The sequence below is a fragment of the Rattus rattus genome, chromosome 8 (assembly GCF_011064425.1).
Source record: "Rattus rattus isolate New Zealand chromosome 8, Rrattus_CSIRO_v1, whole genome shotgun sequence".
NCBI classification, from domain to species: Eukaryota; Metazoa; Chordata; class Mammalia; order Rodentia; family Muridae; genus Rattus; species Rattus rattus.
The window spans coordinates 112,937,575-112,950,639 of record NC_046161.1 but is presented as its reverse complement, the minus strand read 5'-3'; the positions used below and the strand labels follow the sequence as shown (position 1 = coordinate 112,950,639).

Here is a 13,065-nt window from a genome sequence, read left to right as displayed (position 1 = left end):
AGACTGTGTCCCCACAAACCCCTTCCCCCTCTCACCACCCCCACATCTTCCTTGCCACTCCCCGCAGCTCCCTGTGGCCAACAGTACTGCAGCACTAGGCTCTGCTCCACAAACGGTCTGCTCCACTCCAGGAAGGCCACCTCCTCCTCCCCCCTCCTCCGGCTGTCACCACTCACCGCTCTGGCCTCCAGGGGGTGGGGACCCCAGAGCTGGACACACCCCACCATAGCCCCAAAGCTCAGCCAGCCGGACAGACTCACGGTCGGACGCAGGACCCCGGAGCCCTGAGGTGGGCAGTGCGCCAGGGTCCCTCTCAGCCTCTTCAAGGTCAGTGCAAGTTGGGTGTGCAGTCCTTCTGGAGCCCTTGAGGCCTGTGGGTCTCACCCCAGAGCCCTCATCCCAGACCATGAGCCCCAAGGTGGGCTTCACTCCAGGTGCACCGGAGCCAAGTGCGGGGCAAAGGACACCCTGGGTCCACAGTCGGCACAGGTTCAGGGGTCCATCAGGAGGGGCCCTAGGCTGGGGGCCAGCCCCCTGCTGAGGCCTCACTGGGGACACTCCCCACCGGCCATGGGGAGCTAAAATTGGAAAGTGGCGAGTGGGAGGCAGCTGACACAGCTATTTTGTGCGCTTCTTCATCCGCTCCGGTTTCACTCTCCTGCTCCACTAACCTGATCCTCTGCTTCCCTCCCCCACCCTACCAATGAAGAGGTGTCTCAGCCCTCCAGCCACAGTGCAGAGGCTACTCAGGAAGGCCTGACCTGAAGCAAGCTGCACCAGCACTGGTCTGGTCTGAGCTGGGACTCACCAAGAGCACCTTCCCTTTAGAGAAGCTCACTGGATGGCCTCACTGGCCCACACCACTCTGTCTGTGTAGCAAGGAGCGGGCTCCCAGAACCCTGGCTGCAGTGCTAGAGAAGACAGATCTGCAATTGGGAGATCTTGGGTTGGGGGAGATGGGTGACCCTGCCCATCTCCAAAGGGGCACTGCACTATGTTCCTCTTTCCCTCCGTCCCAGGTTTGAACCTAGGCAGCCATTAAAAGACTGGAGGCCAGGCTGAAGAGTATGGGAGGGGCTTAGGTACTGGCCCAGACCCCAGGGATGGCCCAGCAGGGTAGCCAGAGGGAGTGACCAGACACATCCTGGGACTGATATCGGTCAGCACCTTGGACAGCGGCCAGAGCCCTCCCAGTTCCTGCCTGGCCCTGCCTGGTTCAGCTCTGGCCACTCTGGGGCCTCAAATAGCACAACCTCCAGCCTGCAGCAAGAGCTTAGACTACACAGTACCTCAAGGGGAGCAGTGGGTGAACACAGGCAGGGACCTGAGATAAGACAGACTCACGGCTTGGCGGAGGAATGGGGTCAGGCGGAGCCTGGAGCTGAGTGAGTCTGGGGAGTTGGTGCTAGGGGAGTTCACAGGGTCTCAGGGGACCTTGTGGGCAGGGCTTTGCTGAGGCTAAGAGAGGCTCACTGAGAGATGAGAAAACTGACATGGGCTAGAGACAGATTCCCCCATGGGAGAGACCCCATGGTTGGGGAAGCCTTGTAGGAAGAGTTTGGTGTTCCAAACTTGTCAGCCCATCAGAGAGGTATGAAGGAGAAGAAGCCATTCTGTGTGAAGTCAGGACTTTGGGGAATCTTCAAAGGAAGCAAGACGGGGAGCTGCAGAGGGAGGGAGGAGGTGCCTGAGTGTGAAGATTTGCTGACGGAGTCCCCAGGGGCTGAGTGGACCAGTCTCATCAGAGGGCCCAAAACCCCAGTGAGGGTCCATGGCGGTGAGTGGAACTCATGCTTCTCCTACAGCCCTCTCCAGGCCATGGGCATCAAAACAGCGCTACCTGCAGCTGAGCTCGGCCTCTACTCCCTGGTGCTAAGCGGTGCCCTGGCTTATGCTGGCCGGGGTCTCCTGGAGGCATCGCAAGGTAATGGGATGGGGGGTGTCTGGGACAGACCCTGAGGATTCTCTAGGTCCCACTTTGGGCACAGTTCCAAACACATTTAAGAGCCCTGCAGCCCAGAAAGCTTCTCCCCTTCCCCACCCTCCTCAGGTGGGGTGGCCCAGGGAAGGCATATAAGAGCCCCCTACTCAAAGGCTACACTTTGTTCTCAGATGGAGCACACAGGAAGGCCTTCCGGGAGTCCGTGCGACCTGGCTGGGAGTACCTGGGCCGGAAGATGGTGAGTTTCCCATGCCTCTCAGGTCCCTGGCCCCTGGACACACCCTACCCCATGGCCTCCCCTACTCTATTCTTGCTCTCTGTCTCATGCGGTACAGCAAGGAAGGCTCTGCCTTGAACTTCAGGACCCTCCGCCTTATTTAGGGCAAGCTGACTTTCTGCTTCCTGCCTTCCAGAACTAGGCAACAGGGGGTAGAATGTCAGAAATGAGCTGAGTACAGGAGAGGCAGAGCTTCGAGGAGCAGGCCTGTCCTTTGGGACCCTCACCCAATCCTTCTCCCTGGACACCTCCCTCAGATGGAGGGCAGACACCTACAACCACTGTCCTCAGAACAGGATCTCTGATTGGTTCTTCCCTCTCCACTGCCCTCCCCTGCCTGCCTTCTTCCTGCTTGGGATGTCCAGGATGTGGCTGACTTCGAGTGGGTGATGTGGTTCACCAACTTCCGAAACATCATTGTCTTTGCCCTCTCTGGACATGTGCTGTTTGCTAAGCTCTGCACAATGGTGGCCCCCCAGGTGAGCTGGACCTTGGGGACTTGGCCTCCTCCTGTCTGCCCCTTCTTTGTCCCTAATGCTGTTGGAAATCAGTCCCAGGGTCTCCTCCCATGTGCACAGAGAGGTTAACTGAGGCTGCTCATGTCCACAGCTCCGCTCTTGGATGTATGCAGTGTATGGAGTCCTGGCAGTGGTGGGCACAATGGGTCCATGGTACCTGCTGCTGCTGCTTGGCCACTGCGTAGTCCTCTATGTGGCCTCACTCCTGGGCCAGCGCTGGCTGTGCCTTGCCCTTGGCCTTGCCAGCCTGGCATCCTTCAAGATGGACCCTGGGATCTCTTGGCAGGTACACAGGAGTAGAGGGAATGGTGTTGACACCCCAAAGGTCCCCCCTCCAAGCCTTTGAGTAAGGCAACCATTTGCACCCCAGAGCATCCCTTGCTCTGTCATGCTGCTGAGCTAAAGTCAGTCACTGTTGCCTGGCAGGACTGGGCCCGGCTCCTACGGGAAGCTGGGAAGGGGCTTTCCCCAGGAGCACGGACCTGCTAGTGAGCCGGGGGCTTGCTGTCTTCTTCCAGAGTGGGTTTGTCACAGGCACTTTTGATCTTCAAGATGTACTGTTCCATGGGGGCAGTGGCTTCACAGTTCTACGGTGCACTAGCTTCGCGCTGGAGAGCTGTGCCCACCCTGACCGCCGCTACTCCCTTGCTGACCTGCTCAAGTACAATTTCTACTTGCCCTTCTTCTTCTTCGGGCCCATCATGACCTTTGACCGCTTCCAGGCTCAGGTGAGGGGAACCCCGTGGGCTCACAGAGCATGGCTGGACCTCCTCTTCCTGACCTTGTCTTAGACATAGCTCCCCAAGCACGAGCACCCTGTCCTCAGGAAGCTGTGTCTCCTCTCCCCAGGCCATTTGTGGGTTTCCTCTCAGACAGGGCTCTGCCCCTCCAGGTGAGCCAGGAGCCAGTGAGGCCAGAGGGCGAGCTGTGGCGCATACAGGCCCAGGCAGGACTCAGCGCGGCAGCCATAGTGGCTGTCGACATCTTCTTCCACTTCTTCTATATCCTCACCATCCCCAGCGATCTCAAGTTCGCCAGCCGCCTCCCAGACAGTGCCCTTGGTGGGTCCCCAAAGCAGGGCGGAGTCAGGGCCGTCACCAGGATACTTTCATGCACACAGCACCCACGGGTGCTAGGACTCGGAATGGAGTCTGAATCGTGTAGGATACATTTGCTACATCACACAAAAACCCTACTCTCCCAAGCTGTGGGTAGCACTCGAGGGCGGTGGCTGATTTTCATGGGTCACCGGGACCAGGGAGGTGCAGGGTGTCCATGGAGGTGGGGGTGGAACAGAAACAAGACCCTCTGTCCACGGGAGAGGCAAGGCTCAGAATTTGGTTGTCCATAAGGGGTGGTCAGTGCACTGACCCCCAGACAGTGATGTCACCTGTCCCCAGCGGGCCTGGCCTACTCAAACCTGGTGTATGACTGGGTGAAGGCAGCGGTCCTGTTTGGTGTCGTCAACACTGTGGCACGCCTAGACCACTTGGACCCTCCTCAGCCTCCGAAGTGCATTACCGCACTCTACGTCTTCGGGGAGACGTGAGTAAGGAGGGTGGCCTGTCGCTGGTCTCGCCCTTCCTTAGCTTCATCCGCCATGCACCTAGCAGATCCATGTCCCTCTGCTCTCCCTACAGGCACTTCGACCGTGGCATCAATGACTGGCTTTGCAAGTGAGTTGGAGAACGACACCATCCTCCTTGCGAGGTGGTCAAACGGGTTGGGGCAGTTGATTGTTTTAGAGATTGTCTCTGGGCCTGAGGAAGCAGGAAGCAGTGAGGAGGCTAGGCCAGTTGCCTGGGTGACAGACAGCTTTGGACTGTGTGAGACCCCATGGATGGTGGGGGTTGAGACACATTTGGCAGCTTGGTAGAGGTCATGTTTAGTAGGGGTGTCCGGGGAATAGGGCAGCGCCTAAATTCCTACCTGCCACCTGGGAAGCTGGACAGGACACTTTCACACAGAAATGCCTGGGAGAGCATACTTGTAGAGACTCAAAGAGACTTGGGGGAGCATTTAGGCCTGAGAGTCTGGAGTCCAGAGAAGCCCGGAGGACTGACCGTCCTCCATCCAGTGAGCATTGAGTTGGGTGAAGGGGACCAGGATGAGAAAGCCCAAGTCCTAAGTGGGAGAGTGAAATGAGGAGGGCCAAAGGGCAGGGAGATGGGGCCACAGGGACGCTTGCAGGGACTGAGGAAGATACAGCAGAAAGGCACGAGGAATGTGGTCAGCAGGAGAGGACGCATGGCCATGTGAAGCCCGGGAACCAGAGTATGCAGGCATGAAGGGTGCACGGCCATGTGAAGTGCACACATACACATGTAGAGAGTGGAAAGTATGGGAAAGAAAATGGTCTGACTGGGTAGGGCTGCTGGCTGGAAGCTTCTTTAGACTGGAGTCTGAGCAGGTCTCTAAGAGGACATGTTTGAATTCAGGCTTACACGAGGTCAGAGGACGAGGGAAATGTACACTCAGAGGTGTGAATCATGTCTGAAACCCAGCTCATGAGGGGAGGAGGGTAGGGTATGAAGTCAGGGCAGGGGGTGGCCACGTGGCCGCAGAGCGTCTTCACGCCACACAAGAGCATAATTTATCGTCAGAGTGTGAGTCGTGAACTGGTGTGATCTGAGCCGCACTTTAAAATAAGATTTGTTATTACACGTGTACCTGCGTGGGCTTGAATGTGAGCATGTGCACCACACGCAGACAATGCCTACAGAGGCCAGAAGAGAGCATCAAATATCCTGAAACTGAAGTTGTGAGCTTCTGGGAAATCAACCCAGGTCCTCTGTAAGAGCAGTGCACGCTTCTGAGACTCCGGCCCCATGAGCTGCACTCTTAAAGCATTTGTGGAGAATGTAGTGGGGGTCAAAGGCAAACACAGGACTAAGAGGCCCCTGAGCAGTAATGAGAGGGACTCCAAAACTACAGCAGGGAGTGCAGGGGATGGACAGAGGTCACGACCCAGCTGAGCTGACAGAACTTGTGCCTTGGATGTTGGAGAATCCTGACTACAACCTGAATAACCACTGACGTATGTTCAGCTGAGGTGGGGCTGGGGGCTGGGGGCTCTGGCTTGAGCGGAAGTGGGGGGTGCGGTCTCTGGAGTAAGATGTCTAGTAGCAGGTGAATATCTGAGTAAAAGAGACTGAGCTGAAGACACATGCTGGGGTCATCCACAGACTATTTTGAAAAATCTAGTTGGGACAGAGCTGGGAACTAGAGAAATCCAGCCGCAGATATTCAAGTCCAAGTACTCCCCTCCACACTTTGGAGCTGGGCCGGCAGAGATGCAAGGTCCAGAGGTTGATGCACCATGCACTGCCCTGCTGTGCATCCCATGCTCCAGAAGGCTCTTCTCCCGTCTTCCCTGCAGATACGTGTATGACCACATCGGCGGGGATCATTCCGCCGTGATCCCGGAGCTGGCCGCCTCTGTGGCCACCTTCGTCATCACCACCCTGTGGCTCGGACCTTGTGACATCGTCTACCTGTGGTCTGTCCTTAACTGCTTCGGCCTCAACTTTGAGCTCTGGGCACAGAAGCTGGCAGAGCGTGGGCCACTGGCACAGATCGAGGTGGGCAGGAGGTTCCAGGCTGTGACTGGCTGGGATCAAACCGATAACAGGAGGTGGTGGCACAGTGCTTTCTGGAATCATCCAGGCACACTTAACCCCTGGTCCAGAACTTTCTCCCTAAACCTCTCATTTGCCAGGACAGTGGGAGTCTGGGTCGCCCTGACCTGTGAGTGGCAGGGCCTAGCTGCATTAGTCAGCTCTTATCCCTCTGGGACTGAGTGACTGACTGACCATGTCCCTCTCTCCTGGCCCTCTTGTGGACATATTCTTGGATGGCAGGCCCGGCTATCGGAGCAGATGTCTCGGAGAGTCCGGGCCCTCTGTGGGGCTGTAAACTTCTGGGCTATCATCATGTACAATCTTGTGAGCCTCAACAGCCTTGAATTCACAGAGCTGGTTGCCCGACGCCTGATACTTACAGGTAAGGGGCAGCGTGAGTGAACACAGCAAGTGCCCGACCCCACGAAAAGGACAAGAACCTCTGATCCATACAACACCCTAGCCACCAGGGGCACTCAGCAGGGGTGTGTGATAGGAGGCAGAGTCTCTAGGATGGGATGCTTCAGGTATCACGACTCCTTCTCCAACAGGCTTCCCCCAGACCACACTGGCGGTCTTGTTTGTCACCTACTGTGGTGTCCAGCTGGTAAAAGAGCGTGAGAGATCCCTGGCACTGGAGGAAGAGCAGAGGCAGGACAAAGAGAAGCTGGAGTAGAGGTGGGGACAGAGGACCAGGCTCTGCTCAGTGGCTTCTGGACCCTAGGCCCAGACCATGAAGCCTGACCAATAGAATAAAAGACTTTTCTACCATAGTAGTCTCCTGGCTCCTTGTCCACTCTGGGCAGGGGGTTGGCGGTTCCAGGCTTTGGGGGAAGGGTCAAACGAAAGACATGGTGAGGAGTCGTATGAGCACAGGACCACCCACTCAGCAGCCCAACACGGGTATAACCAAGCTCTTAATCCTCAGCCCTCTGGACCCTGGTTCTTTGTGGCAGCTGATGCTAGACCCTGGGCTAGATGCTCAGAAAGCACTTTATTGTTCCTGAGATTCCTAAGGGAGGTCTGGGTTAGCACAAGAAGGTGCCATCGACGGAGACACTCCCATCTGACTGGCACGGGCACTGAGTCCCTCAAGACTCTATGGCACACACAGCCAGCCTGGGCAGGGCCAAGACACAATCTGGGATGCCTGCCTGTAGCTTTGCAGTCCTTGAGAAGACATGGCGACCCCAGAGGGACACTGGAAAGCAGGTAGCAATGTCCCTTTCCTGACTGGAGTACCCTTTCTGACTCATACTGGGAACCAGAAGGGCTCTGGCCTCTCCCAGATCCACTCTGAGTCCCACAATGCTTTTTTTCTGAGGCCACAGGACAGGAGGAAGGCTCAGTGAGGGTCCTGCACCGGTCACATCTTGGTCAGGCGAAGCACGTTGAGGCGCACAGGGAGGAAGGTGGCTCCGGCCGCGTAGGCGATCTCCCGTAGGACCCCCTCCCATTTTTTCTCATCCTCATTGAATCTGAGGGGAAGGGAAGGTGGGGCAGGGATGGGAGCTTCATCAACTGAAACCAGGCAGGGACCCCATAATGTGTGGTGGTTGGTGTCCTAGGCCACCTCCAAGTACATCTGTTTCTAAATGATTTTCATGTGCTTAGAATCCCCATAATGGACGCCCCCTAAGAAAAGACACCCTGCGGTCTAAAGCAGCTCCCTCCCAGGAAGAGCCACCTCCCAGGTTCCCACAATCCTCAAAGTTCACTGCTGTCTGGAAGACTTCCAGCCCCAACTCGGTTTTCTCCTCTCCTCTCTGCAAGACGTCCCCTGACCTGACCACACAGGGGGCGTGTGTGGAGAAATAGCTCTTGGAGTCTTGATCAGCTACCTCTCCCTCCCAGGCTTACACGTCAGGACACAGCATCTCAGAGACAGGGGAGCACAGACTCTGGGCCTGTGCCCTAAGCTGAGGACGGCTCCTATCTGTGACCTGCAGCAGATGCTCCACAGTGGGGCAGGCCACCACATGTCACTCTCCCCCCCCCCATGGGTTGTTGAGAAGCTGGGATGCAGGAGGACTCTTTGATGACCTTGCTCTGAGACTCCTCAGGATCCCCCATCGGATCCTCAGGGTTGGGCTCACCTCCATATGTCATTGAGCTCCGTGGGGACCAGCTCTCCAGACTCCGTCTCCAGAGTGGCAAAGCCGCCCAGGGCGTAAAGAGTGCCAGCCAGGCTGACCAGGCTGAGCGAGCTGCGTTCCTGAGGGAAGGCCTCAAAGGAGGTCCACCTGGGAGAGGGGGAGAAGTAAGTAGTAAAGGGCTTGAGCAAACCTCTGTTCCCACCATGTCAGCACCCGTCCCCCCTTGGGAATCTGAGTTCTAGGTTGCAACCCTCTGTGGGAAATCTCCACTTTACTAACGTTCAATCATCTACAATCCTCTGGTCATCCCAGCCCTACTCCCCACTTTCCTTTTGACCTTTAATTCCCTCCCAGGACTCCTCCCCCTCCACACCCTTCCCCATCACCTTGCTGTTCCATCTGACCTGTATTGTGAATGGAGCCAGCCCCACCTCCCCACCCCCGTCTATCTCACTACACCTGTGAGCTTAGAGCCCGGTGTTGCTGGACTCAGGCTCAGACCGTAGTTACCTCTGATGGTCCCGTTCTTTTGCATACCCTCTATCCCTCTTGTCCTAGATATCCTGATGGTTCTCCTGGTGTCTTCAGTCCCTGGCATTCTGCTTGGGGAGCTCCTCCTGCACACCCCCTAGTACCCTGAATCTATAATTCCTGAATGGGCTCTCAATTTGCCGCCTGATGCCAAAGGTTTGCCTAACAACTGGCCTCTGAGACTTACTTAAAGCATCCATGTTACTCTCTTCCCCATGCAACACCGAACCCACCACTAAGCCTAACAAATGACCCACAACTAGGCCAACACTAACCCACAACTAGGCCAACACCAACCCCACCACTAAGCTCAAAGAATGCCTGTAGAAGGTTTTGGGGATTTAGCTCAGTGGTAGAGCGCTTGCCTAGCAAGCGCAAGGCTCTGGGTTCAGTCCCCAGCTCGGGGAGGGGGGGGGATGCCAGTAGAAAATGCAGCCCATTCCTAAGAAGCCATGCTCCAGGGCTTCTCCTTGACTCTTCCTAATACACCCCCAGCTTTAGGACTCTGCCACCCTTGTCACAGCTACAACCAGACCCCTCATTCTCTGAGAAACTTCTGAATCTTCTGTCCTATGACAGACAGTGAGGTATGGAGCTTAAACCCATGGGAGACATTTCACTGGGCTTAATTAACCCTGTACCTCTCCCATCCCGGAACCTTCCCACACCCCTCACCCACAGATCTCCACTCAGAGCATGGTGTTCCTTCTGGGGAGCCCCACCTTTTAGTGTTGGGCACTCACTAACCACCATCTTTGCTGGAGGGGTCCTGCTGGATTCTGTTTCCTGAACTGACTCCGTTACAGCATCAGAGCCAGTCCGTTGCCTGGTAGCAGTCCCCAGATGAGGAACCCGTCAACCCCAGACCCCACCCTGGGAGCCTTTCTGCAGATTCTCCTGCAGGAAAGCCTTGGAGGACAAGGGGAGCTACTTCTATGCCAACGTCCCAAATCAACATGGGGACCTAGGCCTGTGACCCTCAGCAGGGCAAACAGGGCTGACATAGGTGCACCGCCACGGGGTTGGGGGGGGAGGAGGTCGTACTTGTTGTCTGCGATGCTGTACACCTCTGTGGAGTTGGTAAGCCCTGTGTCTGTCACCCCTGCAGCCACAAAGATGCGGCCATCATGGATGGTGGCCCCAAAGAGTGAGCGGGCTGTCTTCATGGGTGCTAGCTCCTTCCACTCAAACTTCTTGGGGTCGTAGACGCACATTTTGTTCAGACATTTCCTGTGGGGTAGATGGGGTGAGTGAAGACAGAGGCTGGGGGGAGGGGGGGACAACTGTCTGCCCCTCAGCCACACAGAACCTCCTCGCCACCAGGCTAAACCTCACCTGTCTTTGTCTTTGCCGCCAATGACATAGACAAGGTCCATGTGTGAAAGCACGGAATGGCCGTAAACCGCATAGGGCAGTGGGTCTGACTCACCCCATTTGAATGACCTGGAGGAACGAGAGAGCCCGGAGTGCAGCTTAAGCTTCTGTGGAGTCTGGCTCTCCGAACTCACACCCACGACACACACCCAGACTGCATTGGGTACATTCCCCTCCCCTGAGCTCTTGGGCCTTCGAACCAACCCACCTACCCCTCTGCTCAAGGACTGTTTTCAGGTCTTCACCCGATGGCCGTGCACCTGTGCAGGCCTCCTGGCTGCTACTGTGGTCCTAGCCCCACCCTAGGGCCTCTGCCCCAGACCATCCTGTCCCCTAAGGTGGCCCAACCCCTGCACACACACTCACAGCCTGTCGTAGCACAGGACTGAGTCCAGGCTGTCTTCGCTGTCCTTGAGCTCCCGGCCGCCGACCACGTAGATGGCATTAAGAGCCTCCCCCAGGCCGAAGAGGCAGCGAGGTGAGGGGAGAGGCGGCATCCCCAGCCACTCAGAGTCCAAGTGGTCAAACTGTGGGCGGGCAGTATCTTTGGGTCAGCCACCACCAGCCTCTGGTGCTCACCTCCTGACCCAGCTCAGTCAAGTTTCCTCCCTCTGAGAGGGAGGACCCCCTGTGGCTTTGGATCTTTGGTGACCATCTGTTTAAGGCTTCCCCCACCCTTTAAAATCTATAGCCTTCCATCCCACCATCTGTGTCTGCCTAACCCAGTGGTTATAGGTACAAGGGGCCCACCTCAGAGAGTTGTCCAGTAGCTGCATGGTATGGATAGACACTTGATACCGTTTAACTTCAGAAACTTCTCCCAGACGGCCTGGGAGAGCTGCCCCTCACCTCCTCCAGCTGTGGGGCCTGTGGACTTGACCTTAGCACCCAGCTGCTTATCAGCCCCTGGCTGCCTATACCAGCTCACCTGGCCATGGTGACAGGGTCGTCTGTCTGGGTTACCAACAGTGTTAACTCCCTCCCCTCCCCCTTCACATCTCCGGATTTCACCCAGCTGACAAGGCTCAAAACCACAGGTCAGGCTGTAGATTCTCCTTGCCTCTGAGCTCTCACAGTGGCATCCTCAACCTGGACTGGCTCACCTGCCTCCCAGCCCCTGCTGAGACTCAGTTTCCTGCCCTGGAAAGGAGAAAGCAAAGTGCTCTCTGTGTGATAATCTGTTCCCCACCCGGTCCTGGCACTTCTGCCAAAGCCCTGTTTATTGATTCTTTGCACTTGTCTCTGACCCCCCCCCCAACCCCTCCGCTGGGCCTCTTTGGAAACTGGCTGTAACTCTTTCCCCTTCAAGCAAGTGGCTGCCAATCAAAGGTCCTAGATCCAATGACAGACCCCCAAGTAGACACAGACCCTTCCCAGAACCCAGCACTAGTCCCTCCCTCCCAACGCAGGCCAGGCACCTGCAGGAAGTAAGCACTCATAGGGTCCTCCTTGTTGTCCTCGTTGTAGAAGAGGCCACCGGCCACAAAGACTTGGTTCTCCTTGGTCACGAGACTGACATGGTTTTTGGGGATCTGGGTGGACAGGGATGCACAGTAGCACTCGTTGGCAGCTGGGTCGTACGCCACAGCGCCCTCCTCGCTGATCATGAAGATGAGATCCTGCAGGAACATGCCGAAGCGCAGAGTGTCATTGAGTATCCCGGGCAGCACTCGTTCCTCATCATCCTCAGCCTTGGTGTCTTCTGTGCCCTGGTTGGCCTCCTTGGTCCGAGCTGTCTGCTCACCCTTCTCCTTCTTTTTCTTGCGCAGCGTAGTGAGGCGGCCCTCGTGTGCGTCCTTCACCATCTGTACCTTGCGCAACAGCTCAGGCTGGGAGCGCACAAGTGGGTGGCGCTCCACGCGGCTCTCCAGGAAAGCACGAGGCAGCAGGCGGCAGCGAATGCTCTCGAAGACCGTGGGCAACGCGCGCTGGTGCTCGGCCTGCACATCGGCATCGCCGCTGCTGGCCCAGCGCATCACAGCCTCGAACACTGCCTCCTCCTTCTCCACATTGAGGCCGTCGCTGGAGATGATGGCGATCAGCTCATCAGCTGAGAGTCCCAGGAAGTCGTTGTCGCGTGCCACCAGCGGGAAGCGTGCGCAGATGAAGTCGCGCGCGGCCACAGCTAGACGCGCACAGTCCAGCAGGAGGCCGAGGCGGAAGACAGCCAGGCAATTAGCCAAGCACAGGCGCTTCTGCAGGAACGACACGCAGATGGTGAAGATGGACGGGATCTGGAATCGATGCGCCGCGGCAAACAGGTCCTGAACGCTTGCCTCGTCCAGCGCGATCTCCGATGTGTACAGGTAGTGCAGCACCTGGGACACTACATCAGGCGACACCTCCTCCAGGCGTAGCTCTCCCGCGCCATCTGGCTCAGCCAGGAAACGCGCACGGAAGTAGGGGCTGCAGGCAGCCAGCACCAGGCGGTGGCACGGGAACTCGCGCTCACCCACGCGCACTACGCAGTCCAGGAACTTGCCGTGGTCCAACATGTCCTTGAGGCCGTCCTGCAGGAGCGTCTGCTGGTACAGACGCTGCTCCTCCGCCTGCTCCAAGCCCAGCGTCATGGTGCCGCTCTCTGGAACTCAGCAAGTCTGTTTGTCAAGGGCTGCCCTGCACACCTCTGCTCTCCTGTGGGGCAGTGCACTGACTGTGCAGCTGTCTTCTCTGGGCTATATATAGAGGATGCCTGGACCTTGTAAGA

General features: G+C 57.1%; 2 protein-coding genes across 4 annotated transcripts; one reads left to right on the top strand and one right to left on the bottom strand.

Moving 5' to 3' along the window:
* The first annotated feature begins 126 nt into the window (after nucleotides 1–126).
* Nucleotides 127–7,133, top strand: Hhatl (hedgehog acyltransferase like). 3 transcript variants are annotated; one of them, XM_032911222.1, is made up of 12 exons: nucleotides 127–327; nucleotides 1,806–1,924; nucleotides 2,113–2,180; nucleotides 2,585–2,698; nucleotides 2,829–3,023; nucleotides 3,256–3,465; nucleotides 3,630–3,798; nucleotides 4,138–4,282; nucleotides 4,378–4,413; nucleotides 6,117–6,318; nucleotides 6,598–6,739; nucleotides 6,909–7,133. In XM_032911222.1, the coding sequence occupies exons 2-12, from the start codon at nucleotides 1,819–1,821 to the stop codon at nucleotides 7,031–7,033; spliced, it is 1,512 nt and encodes a 503-aa protein (XP_032767113.1). In that variant the 5' UTR covers nucleotides 127–327; nucleotides 1,806–1,818; the 3' UTR covers nucleotides 7,034–7,133. The 3 variants fall into 3 exon arrangements, with proteins under 3 accessions (XP_032767113.1, XP_032767111.1, XP_032767112.1); XM_032911220.1 differs by lacking the exon at nucleotides 4,378–4,413; XM_032911221.1 differs by lacking the exons at nucleotides 127–327; nucleotides 4,378–4,413 and adding an exon at nucleotides 1,259–1,385.
* A 199-nt stretch (nucleotides 7,134–7,332) lies between these two features.
* On the bottom strand, nucleotides 7,333–13,065 carry Klhl40 (kelch like family member 40). Its single transcript, XM_032910020.1, has 6 exons — nucleotides 11,777–13,065; nucleotides 10,725–10,885; nucleotides 10,320–10,427; nucleotides 10,029–10,214; nucleotides 8,454–8,600; nucleotides 7,333–7,835 (listed from the first exon to the last, which is right to left on the bottom strand). Exons 1-6 carry the CDS (start codon nucleotides 12,926–12,928, stop codon nucleotides 7,724–7,726), a joined length of 1,866 nt encoding a protein of 621 aa, XP_032765911.1. The 5' UTR covers nucleotides 12,929–13,065; the 3' UTR covers nucleotides 7,333–7,723.